Source organism: Phyllobates terribilis, unplaced genomic scaffold (genome assembly GCF_046119375.1).
Source record: "Phyllobates terribilis strain yellow unplaced genomic scaffold, ASM4611937v1 Scaffold_6__1_contigs__length_29720123, whole genome shotgun sequence".
In the NCBI taxonomy this organism is placed as follows: Eukaryota; Metazoa; Chordata; class Amphibia; order Anura; family Dendrobatidae; genus Phyllobates; species Phyllobates terribilis.
Window position 1 is genome coordinate 1,972,234 of NW_027362766.1, and position 12,606 is coordinate 1,984,839.

Genomic DNA, 12,606 nt, shown 5'->3' on the forward strand with positions numbered 1-12,606 from the left:
GCTCTGCTCTGCTGGGCTCTAATCTGCTGTACAGCCGAGCTCTGCTCTTCTGGGCTCTAATCTGCTGTACAGCCGAGCTCTGCTCTGCTGGGCTCTACTCTGCTGTACAGCCGAACTCTGCTCTGCTGGGCTGTAATCTGCTGTACAGCTGAACTCTGCTCCGCTGGGCTCTAATCTGCTGTACAGTCGAGCTCTGCTCTGCTGGGCTCTAATCTGCTGTACAGCCGAGCTCTTCTCTTCTGGGCTCTAATCTGCTCTACAGCCGAGCTCTACTCTTCTGGGCTCTACTCTGTTGTACAGCCGAGCTCTGCTCTGCTTGGCTCTACTGTGTTGTACAGCCGAGCTCTGCTCTTCTTGGCTCTAATCTGCTGTACAGCCGAGCTCTGCTCTGCTGGGCTCTAATCTGCTGTACAGCCGAGCTCAGCTCTGCTGGGCTCTAATCTGCTGTACAGCTAAACTCTGCTCCGCTGGGGTCTAATCTGCTGTACAGTCGAGCTCTGCTCTTCTGGGCTCTAATCTGCTGTACAGCCGAGCTCTGCTCTTCTGAGCTCTAATCTGCTGTACAGTCGAGCTCTGCTCTGCTGGGCTCTAATCTGCTGTACAGTCGAGTTCTGCTCTGCTGGGCTCTAATCTGCTGTACAACCGAGCTCTACTCTGCTGGGCTCAACTCTGCTGTACAGTCGAGCTCTGCTCTGCTGGGCTCTAATCTGCTGTACAGTCGAGCTCTGCTCTGCTGGGCTCTAATCTGCTGCACAGCCGAGCTCTGTTCTGCTGGGCTCTACTCTGCTGCACAGCCGAGCTCTGTTCTGCTGGGCTCTACTCTGCTGCACAGCCGAGCTCTGTTCTGCTGGGCTCTACTCTGCTGTACAGTCGAGCTCTGCTCCGCTGGGGTCTAATCTGCTGTACAGTCAAGCACTGCTCCGCTGGGCTCTAATCTGCTGTACAGCCGAGCTCTGCTCCGCTGGGCTCTAATATGTTGTATAGACGAGTCTGCTCTGCTAGGCTCTACTCTGCTGTACAGCCGAGCTCTGCTCTTCTGGGCTATAATCTGCTGTACAGCCGAGCTCTGCTCTTCTGAGCTCTAATCTGTTATACAACCAAGCTCTGCTCTGCTGTACAGTTGAGCTCTGCTTTGCTGGGCTATAATCTGCGGTACAGCTGAGCTCTTCTCTTCTGGGCTCTAATCTGCTGTACAGTCGAGCTCTGCTCTTCTGAGCTCTAATCTGCTGTACAGCCAAGCTCTGCTCTGCTGGGCTCTAATCTGCTGTACAGCCGAGCTCTGCTCTGCTGGGCTCTACTCTGCTGTACAGTCGAGCTCTGCTCTGCTGGGCTCTAATCTGCTGAACGGGCCAGCACTGCTCCGCTGGGCTCTAATCTGCTGTACAGCCGAACTCTGCTCCGCTGGGCTCTAATCTGCTGTACAGCCAAGCTCTGCTCTGCTGAGCTCTAATCTGCTGTACAGTCGAGCTCTGTTCTGCTGGTCTGCAATCTGCTGTACAGCCAAGCTCGGCTCCGCTAGGCTCTAATCTGATGCACAGTCAAGCTTTGTTCTGCTGGGCTCTACTCTGCTGTACATCCGAGCTCTGCTCTGCTGTACAGTTGAGCTCTGCTCCGCTGGGCTCTAATCTGCAGTACAGCTGAGCTCTGCTCTTCTGAGCTCTAATCTGCTGTACAGTCGAGTTCTGCTCTTCTGAGCTCTAATCTGCTGTACAGTCGAGTTCTGCTCTTCTGAGCTCTAATCTGCTGTACAGCCGAGCTCTGCTCTTCTGGGCTCTACTCTTCTGGGCTCTACTCTGTTGTACAGCCGAGCTCTGCTCTGCTTGGCTCTAATCTGCTGTACAGCCGAGCTCTGCTCTTCTGGGCTCTGATCTGCTGTACAGCTGAGCTCTGTTCTGCTGGGCTCTAATCTGCTGTACAGCCGAGCTCTGCTCTGCTGGGCTCTAATCTGCTGTACAGTTGAGCTCTGCTCTTCTGGGCTCTAATCTGCTGTACAGCTGAGCTCTGCTCTTCTGGGCTCTAATCTGCTGTACAGCCTGTCAGGATTATTATAAAATATTAATATCAGGGAAATGTTCGTCCATATCTGCCGGAGATAGATGTTCACCCCCCTCCTTTATTCCGTTTCTGCTCAGCACAAAAGCCCCAATTAGGCCACGCCTGGTAAATAGTTTATGCAAACAAGGCCAGGCAAGGAGTGTTATAACTTCATTAGGAAGCAAGCATCTTGTCCCTGAAAGACGCAGGGGGTAATTAAAACGCAGGCTTGCACTAATTTGCGTGTACCCGTGAGGCTGGTTCCCGAGCCTCAAAGGGAAATTTCTAGACGCACTGACTCCGATATAAATTATGAAATATTATGAGTTCCATAGGTCCGACAGTAACGGGACCCATATGTGTAGTGACCCAATCAGCCCAGGAATGTATAGGTAGTTTTCCAGGGTTGTAACCAAAATCAGGGAGCTGTAGCGCAAAAACACCAGAATGGCAGACTGCAGCTATGTGAAGTGTGATATCAAAATAAAGATAAAATCATAAGGGAAAAAATGGCGTAGTTTGCACGCTTCTGCGATCAACGAGCGATGAGTTATCGCAGAAGTTAGCGTTTCTAATAAAAATGTACAGGCTGGAGACCGGCCCACATGATGTCACCACCAGGGGCGTGTGGCCAGATCTCCCCTTAGGTATAAGAGAACCCATGGAGAAGACAAGAACACTCATTGCCAGGGGGGAATAAGAATTATAAGCAACGGGTCCTGTTCAATAACAGCATTTCCAACCGGGGAGCCCCTCCTTCACCTATATTGAATCGTCGCAGCGATCGTATAGTGTAAGTTTCACTATTTTATCCTGTTTATTTTATGTAACTGCTTATGTATTTTAATGTCCCCTTTGTAACATCCTTGTATATATTTGTTCTAAACACTGCCTCCCTTTTGGATTAAATATAAAATTTAATAGTTCTGTTTCTTTTGTTCTGCAATCGTTCCCTCCCCCGAAGCCATATACGCTACCAAAACGCAGGTGTCCGGCTAGGCCTGTATTATATTTCAAACTTGGCCAGTGGTGGCAGAGAATATTAATAATTGGGATATCGTGGAGCTGACAGTGACTGTACGGGGGCGTTAAACACGGATTCCATGCTTTGGAGCCCAGGGTGTTACGCCATACTCTCACTGGTCGCTTACCGATACCTACGTAGAGAGTAGTCTGGATCTCGTGCTCGCGACTCCGGACGAAATACGGACAGCGTGACGGCGCGGTGAGATATTGCGTGATCTCCGTGGTGTCGTCCTGACTGTGTGTGGGTTGAATGCCTGACAAATTGGTGGCAGCGGTGGGATATCGTGTGATCCTGCCGGTGTCGTACCTGACAAACTGGTGGCAGCGGTGGGATACTGTGTGATCCTGCCGGTGTCGTGCCTGACAGATTGGTGGCAGCGGTGGGATATTACAGAACATCAGTGGCTGGATTGAGCAATCCTTCCTGTCACTGAAAACTTGCACGGTTCTTGCGAGAATTCTGTGCAGAGTTTTAAGAAATCAGACTCCGTGTTGTAATATTTTTTATCTGGGACATTACTATATTTGTAGCCAGGGTTGGACTGGGGTGCCTAGGGCCCACCAGGGGAACTGACTCTAGGGGCCCACACTACAGCCCACCATAAACGGTTTTATTACTTGTTATGCTTTTCTATAATGTACTATAATTACATGATTGGCCGCGCTGTGGAGCACCAAGCGGCAGGACTTTCTTCGAACAGTCATTCCGTACTGCCAGAGTCCCTTTAATGGTAACTTGTCACCTTGAAAAACGCTATTTATCTGCAGATATGGGGTTAATCTGCAGGTAAATAGGGTGTAAAGCCTGGTTAGACGGCTTATTGGAAAAGCATTGGCTACACAGAGAAAATTACATTTTATTCTCCCTGTCGCCACTCGCTTCCTGTCATAGGATCGGTGCAAGGAGGGAGATATTACAGTCTGCTCGAGTCCCCGGGGTAGCATGTTTTGGGGCGGTAGACAGACGCAACACATGCAGGAATTGCCTGTTTGTTAGGTAATCCCTGCATGTGTCTACCGCCGCAAAACATGTTACCGCAGGGACTCGAGCATATTAGCAGAGCACTACAAGATACTCAGATAACACCTGAGCATGCTGGGATCACACCTTATCCGACCATGCTCGCTCAGCACTAGTTGCCAGGTGCTGCTGCCATGTTAGTCATTCAATGAAGCTCAGCCTGAGGTTGGGCTCCATGGAAGTGTCACAATCAAGGTGCCGGACGTTATTGCAGCACCCTCACTTTGTAGTTCGCGGTGACTGTAATGTCTCTTATCCGACCACGCTCACTCAGCACTACTGGCACCCCATCAGCAACCTGCAACTGCGTCACAGGGGGCAGAAGGGAGCAGGTGACTGCATGCACCGGCCATTGTGCTATCTAAATGCCGCTGTCAGTGATTGACAAGGGCACTTAAATACTCAAAACTGCAGCAATCAAGGCGAGCTCTGATCACTGCTGTTACAGGCAGACGCCGGCTATGTAACACAGCCGACATCTGCCCGGTATGGAGCAGGCTCAGCTCCTGAACCCGCTCCATACAAGCACATCCCAATGGTGACAGTTATGTCAGGGTTAGCAAATGTCACTTGTCTGTTCCTAAATGTGGAAAGACAAATGAAATTCCCTAACACATGTGAAAGAGACCTAATAGATGTAGTAAAGGTGCCCCAAGCATATGAATGTTACTACACACCACAATGCACAGTTACATACACGCATCTTACAAAAATACATATTATTCCAGATACGCAGACGCGCACAAACACACAGACGCGCACAAACATGCAGACGCGCACAAACACACAGAAGCGCACAAACACGCAGACGCGCACAAACACACAGACGAGCGCAAACACACAGACGAGCGCAAACACACAGACGTGCACAAACACGCAGACGTGCACAAACACGCAGACGAGCACAAACACACAGACGCGCACAAACACGCAGACGTGCACAAACACGCAGACGCGCACAAACACGCAGACGAGCACAAACACGCAGACGAGCACAAACACACAGACGCGCACAAACACGCAGACGAGCACAAACACGCAGACGAGCACAAACACGCAGACGAGCACAAACACACAGACGAGCACAAACACACAGATGCGCACAAACACGCAGACGAGCACAAACACGCAGACGAGCACAAACACGCAGACGCGCACAAACACGCAGACGCGCACAAACACACAGACGAGCACAAACACACAGACGCGCACAAACACGCAGACGAGCACAAACACGCAGACGAGCACAAACACGCAGACGAGCACAAACACACAGACGCGCACAAACACGCAGACGAGCACAAACACGCAGACGAGCACAAACACGCAGACGAGCACAAACACACAGACGAGCACAAACACACAGACGCGCACAAACACACAGACGCGCACAAACACACAGACGCGCACAAACACACAGACGAGCGCAAACACGCAGACGAGCGCACAAACACGCAGACGAGCGCACAAACACGCAGACGAGCGCACAAACACGCAGACGAGCGCACAAACACGCAGACGAGCGCACAAACACGCAGACGAGCGCACAAACACACAGACGAGCGCAAACACGCAGACGCGCACAAACACGCAGACGTGCACAAACACACAGACGCGCACAAACACGCAGACGCGCACAAACACGCAGACGCGCACAAACACGCAGATGTGCACAAACACGCAGAAGCGCACAAACACGCAGAAGCGCACAAACACGCAGATGAGCGCACAAACACGCAGAAGCGCACAAACACGCAGACGCGCACAAACACGCAGACGAGCGCAAACACGCAGACGCGCGCAAACACGCAGACGCGCGCAAACACACAGACGAGCGCACAAACACGCAGAAGCGCACAAACACACAGACGCGCACAAACACGCAGAAGCGCACAAACACACAGACGCGCACAAACACGCAGAAGCGCACAAACACACAGAAGCGCACAAACACACAGAAGCGCACAAACACACAGACGTGCACAAACACGCAGACGAGCGCACAAACACACTGACGCGCACAAACACGCAGACGCGCACAAACACACAGACGCGCACAAACACACAGACGCGCACAAACACGCAGACGAGCGCACAAACACGCAGAAGCACACAAACACGCAGACGCGCACAAACACGCAGACGAGCGCACAAACACGCAGACGAGCGCACAAACACGCAGACGAGCGCACAAACACGCAGAAGCGCACAAACACGCAGACGAGCACAAACACACAGACGCGCACAAACACGCAGACGCGCACAAACACGCAGAAGCGCACAAACACGCAGAAGCGCACAAACACGCAGACGCGCACAAACACGCAGACGCGCACAAACACGCAGACGCGCACAAACACGCAGATGAGCGCACAAACACGCAGAAGCGCACAAACACGCAGACGCGCACAAACACGCAGACGCGCACAAACACGCAGACGCGCACAAACACACAGACGCGCACAAACACGCAGAAGCGCACAAACACACAGACGCGCACAAACACGCAGAAGCGCACAAACACACAGACGTGCACAAACACGCAGACGAGCGCACAAACACACTGACGCGCACAAACACGCAGACGTGCACAAACACACAGACGAGCGCAAACACGCAGACGAGCGCACAAACACGCAGACGAGCGCACAAACACGCAGACGAGCGCACAAACACACAGACGAGCGCAAACACGCAGACGCGCACAAACACGCAGACGTGCACAAACACACAGACGCGCACAAACACGCAGACGCGCACAAACACGCAGACGCGCACAAACACGCAGATGTGCACAAACACGCAGAAGCGCACAAACACGCAGAAGCGCACAAACACGCAGATGAGCGCACAAACACGCAGAAGCGCACAAACACGCAGACGCGCACAAACACGCAGACGAGCGCAAACACGCAGACGCGCGCAAACACGCAGACGCGCGCAAACACACAGACGAGCGCACAAACACGCAGAAGCGCACAAACACACAGACGCGCACAAACACGCAGAAGCGCACAAACACACAGACGCGCACAAACACGCAGAAGCGCACAAACACGCAGAAGCGCACAAACACACAGAAGCGCACAAACACACAGAAGCGCACAAACACACAGACGTGCACAAACACGCAGACGAGCGCACAAACACACTGACGCGCACAAACACGCAGACGCGCACAAACACACAGACGCGCACAAACACACAGACGCGCACAAACACGCAGACGAGCGCACAAACACGCAGAAGCACACAAACACGCAGACGCGCACAAACACGCAGACGAGCGCACAAACACGCAGACGAGCGCACAAACACGCAGACGAGCGCACAAACACGCAGAAGCGCACAAACACGCAGACGAGCACAAACACACAGACGCGCACAAACACGCAGATGCGCACAAACACGCAGAAGCGCACAAACACGCAGACGCGCACAAACACGCAGACGCGCACAAACACGCAGACGCGCACAAACACACAGACGCGCACAAACACGCAGATGAGCGCACAAACACGCAGACGCGCACAAACACGCAGACGCGCACAAACACGCAGACGCGCACAAACACACAGACGCGCACAAACACGCAGAAGCGCACAAACACACAGACGCGCACAAACACGCAGAAGCGCACAAACACACAGACGTGCACAAACACGCAGACGAGCGCACAAACACACTGACGCGCACAAACACGCAGACGTGCACAAACACACAGACGCGCACAAACACGCAGACGAGCGCACAAACACGCAGAAGCGCACAAACACGCAGACGCGCACAAACACGCAGACGCGCACAAACACGCAGAAGCGCACACACAGACGCGCACAAACACGCAGACGTGCACAAACACACAGACGCGCACAAACACGCAGACGCGCACAAACACGCAGATGAGCGCACAAACACGCAGACGCGCACAAACACGCAGACGAGCGCAAACACGCAGACGCGCGCAAACACGCAGACGCGCACAAACACGCAGACGCGCACAAACACGCAGACGAGCGCAAACACACAGACGAGCGCAAACACGCAGACGAGCGCAAACACACAGACGAGCGCAAACACACAGACGCACACAAACACATCAGTACACGAATACATCATCTGAACCACCATCAATTGTAATGTCAGGTCAGACTCATATATCTTTGTATCGCATAAACCTACAACTCCCAGTATGTAATTAACAATAGAGATACTGGGAGTTGTTATCAGTCATCATCAGACTGCGGACCATACAGGAACCACAGTACTGATGAGACGCAGGCAGGATCACAAATGAACATTTACATCCAGGTATCTTACCTGAGACGTCTTCTCTGATTAGAGTCGTTCTCTTTCTGTTCTTCCTCTTGTCCAGTCTCCATGATGACTTTTCTCATCCACAGCTCGTCTCTGCAGACTTCCATCTTCTCCGGTATTCTGCAGCTCATCCCCACACGATGCCCTTAAAGATACAGTGTCATTATAATGCTCCTGAATAAAAATATCTACACTGAGCCCCTGAATAAACCTAACTCTTACAATGCTCCCTGCACAAAATATGACATACACTGTATCCCTCTTATGGTACCTGCTCTCCACACTGTCCTCTCCTTACCATACTGGGCCCCCTCTCCACAATGTCCTCTCCTTACCATACTGGGCCCCCTGTTCACATTGTCCTCTCACACTGTGTCCCCCCTATAGGGCCCAGTCTCTGTACTGTGCCCCTTCATCACATTCCCCCCTCCTCAGCATACTGTTCCCCCCTTTCAGTGCCCTCACACTGTTTCCCCCATACTGCCGCATCTCTATACCTTCCCCCACACTACCTAGTCTCTATGCTGTGTTACCTCACACTTTTCTCCCTCCATACTGTCTCCTCACACTATTCCCCCACTCTCCATACTGTTTCCTCATACATCCCCCTTCCCCATTCTGTTCCTGCACTCATTCCCACCCCTCCTCTGGTTCACTATACTGTTTCTTCACACATCTCCCCATTCTGTCTCCTAAAATTTCTCTCCCATCTCTCCCCAAATATAATAAATCTTCGCAAGACCACACAGACATGAAGAAACGCGCTTACACCCACGAAAACAAGCGCAGACAGACACATACTAAGGGCTCTTTCACACGTCATTACATGCGGTGACAGTTTCCACACGTACCAGAGACATTGGTACATGCAGACCCATTCAAATGAATGTTTTTACCAGCTGCACCTCCCGCAAAACGTCCCGCACACTGATAACAGTGCTCTTCCTAAGCACCGGGTGCTGAACGCTGCACTCATCATAGATCCCTGCCGGCGCTGTGATCAGCAGCAGCAGAGTCAATGATGAGAGTAGTAGTCTACTCCCGCCGTGTAGAACTGTAAAAATAGGAATAAAATAAAAAAATCCTTATACTCACCTCTCCTAAGTGTCACCCGCTGTGATCCGTGCGAGCGCTCACGCCGAGGAGAACGACTCCTGCAGCGAGTGGGCCCCGAAGCTGCGCTCAACAAGGGGTGCCCTGTCAATCACTGAGCGCAGCTCCGGGGCCTGCTCGCTGCAGGAGTCATTCTCCTCGGCGTGAGCGCTCGCACGGATCACAGCGGGTGACGCTTAGGAGAGGTGAGTATAAGGATTCTTTTATTTTGTTCCTATTTTTACAGTTGGACACGGAGGGAGTAGACTACTACTCTCATCATTGACCCTGCTGCTGCTGATCGCAGCGCCGGCAGGGATCTATGATAAGAGCAGCGTTCAGCACCCGGTGCTTAGGAAGAGCGCTATCTGTACACTGATTTCCAAGCGCCGGTACGTGTCACACGGATGACACACAGGTGGACACGGATATCTCCAGTCCCGTAAATATCAGGACATGTGAAAGAGCCCTAATATACACACGCAGATACACATACAGAAATGGGGACATGTACACAACCAGGCAAGCACACACAGAAATGCAGACACGCAGGGAAGCACGCACACACGTGTGAAGACACATATACACATGTAGACATGCAGGCACTCAAATACATACACACAAACACATGCAGGCATATACAGTACACACACGCAAGCAGGCATATACACACACACTGTACACACACACGCAGGCATATACACACACATATATATACACACACAGGCATATACACACACACACTGTACACACACACGCAGGCATATACACACACACTGTACACACACAGGCATATAGACACACACTGTACACACACATATATATACACACACACAGTCAGGCATATATACACACACACATATATATACACACACACATGCAGGCATATAACTCACCCATAAAAACGTTATTGACTATTTGGCACGGTGCTCTTGATATGAAATTGAAGCAGTGACAGCTGTAGGCCTGCAGCCTTGTTTCCAATTCCAGGCCTGGTTGGAGAGTTGAACTGTAGAGTGCTGCAGGTCACCGTCCACATATCCAGCCCCGGAACAGGTATAAAAAAAAACAGAGTCAGAGCAGGAGAGAAGGGGGCGGTGCCACCACCTGGTCGGGAGCCGGTATTACTACAGGGGAGCAGGACAGAGCAGATATGGAGCCGGGATGGGACGTATCAGGATCCCGGGAGCAGGGAGAGCAGAGCGAGACATCAGCTTCGGTGGCGCCGGCGTATCATAGGACGGCCCTGGAGCAGAGAGAAAGCACTGCAGAGCGCGGCCGCGGCGTATCAGAGGCCAGAAGAGAGCGGCGTCAGCGTCAGTGTCACCTGACACCACAGTCTGCCAGCCAGCGGGAAAGCAGAGCGCGGTGCGTGTCACCGCCCAGAAAGAATCCATCCTCTTAGTGTCAGGGACTCACGTGGTATGCTGCATGCACGTCACTGCAGGCCCGCTGTCACCAATGAATGTGCCGTGCGCGCGACGCTACATTTGCTTCAGCCGCGCTTTTAAAGGGCTCACACTTTTAAAGGGCCCCCGCCACCAATTTTCTCACTCTCATATCGGGGCCCACCGGGAAATTTCCCGATTTCCCGCCAGGCCAGACCGACCCTGTTTGTAGCAGTTGCATCCCCCCCCCCTTCTCTTGTTTTTCTATCCTATCTTTTATTTGGCAATAATGGCTACACCTGGAGAGCCCTGGTATCACCAGCAGGCGAAGACCACTATCACTGCCCTCTGTGAGCTGAGACTGATTGACCCCACGGGCAAAAACAAGGCCCAAATGATTGCTGAACTGTTGCAAGGTGATGCCGAGCCCGTCCGACAGCAGAGCCTTGATGATGGGGCGGCCAGCCAAGGCCCGGATGGCGCTGCTGCAGGGGTCCCACCTGTGATTGCCAGCCCGACCCGCAACCAGGGTAGTGTGGACCCCCACCTGCAGATGGCTTTGGAGCAGCTCGCTGCAGATGATCGTGATGGACGACTGCAGCTGATCCTGAAATTCCAGGAGCGAGCAGAGCAACGGGCCCAAGCTGACCGAGAGGCTGCTGAGCGACAAGCTGACCGAGAGGCTGAGAGAGCTGAGCGACAAGCTGACCGAGAGGCTGCTGAGCGCCAGGCCCAAGCCCACCGAGAGGCTGCTGGGCGCCAGGCACAAGCTGACCAAGAGGCTGCTGAGCGACAAGCTGACCGACAACACCAGCTGAAGCTAGCCCGGATTCAGAAGGAGTCGTCCTCTACGCAGACCCGTGAGTCCAACAGTGCCAGCTGCTTTAAACCCCGTCCTGAGCACTTCCGTGTGATGGAAAAGGATGGGGACTTAGACACATTTCTGCGAGGGTTTGAAAAGGCCTTCAGGCAGTATCAGCTGCCCACCGACCAGTGGGCCAGGTACTTAACTCCAGGGCTTTGAGGAAAAGCTCTGGAGGTGTTTGCTTCCCTCCCTCGAGAACAAGATGGAGACTATGAGGCCGTCAAGCAGGCCCTGATAAAAAAGTACCAGCTGACTCCGGAGGTTTACCGGAAAAAGTTCAGAGCCCTCCAACGTGGACCACATGACACCTACAGCGATGTGGTAGACGGGCTCAGAACCAACTTTGAGCAGTGGATCCGAGGACTGTCAGTCACCACCTTCGAGAACCTGAAGGATCTGATGGTGAAGGACCAGTTTCTTCATCTTGGCCCAGTGGAAGTGAGGCAATTTGTGCTTGACCGGGAGCCGAAGGAAGCCGCCAAAGCAGCCCAGATCGCGGATACCTATGAGGCCAACCGCACACCAGAGGTGCGGAAGTCAGCCACCGCCAGCTGGAAAGGGGGTAAGCTGACGACCACCCCCAGTGTTCCAGCCAGCCGGCCCTCAGCGGGTCCTGCCCCATCTTCCAGCACCTGGACTGCATTTGACTCCCGTAAGTGCTATACTTGTGACCAAACGGGTCACCTCAGCCTTGTCTGCCCGGAGAGGCAGAAGATGAACCCCACACCTGAGGCCTCAGGGCCTACTGCAGCCATTCTTTTTGTGGGTGGGGCGGTTGGCCGGGCCCGGGAGAACTTACAACCCGTTACCGTGGGCAACACTGTCACTGTCGGCCTTAAGGACACTGGCGCAGAACGCACCCT

At 53.0% G+C, this 12,606-nt stretch overlaps 1 protein-coding gene across 2 annotated transcripts in view; it reads right to left on the reverse strand.

The window, feature by feature from the left end:
- LOC141152621 (immunoglobulin superfamily member 11-like) overlaps positions 1 to 10,547 on the reverse strand; it is a 183,273-nt gene extending 172,726 nt beyond the window's left edge. For both annotated transcript variants that reach the window (XM_073637175.1, XM_073637174.1), the window contains exon 1: positions 10,387 to 10,547. In XM_073637175.1, coding sequence (XP_073493276.1) covers positions 10,387 to 10,390 — 4 coding nt within the window. In that variant the 5' untranslated portion in view covers positions 10,391 to 10,547. The remainder of the gene's footprint in view (positions 1 to 10,386) is intronic.
- Positions 10,548 to 12,606: the final 2,059 nt, after the last annotated feature.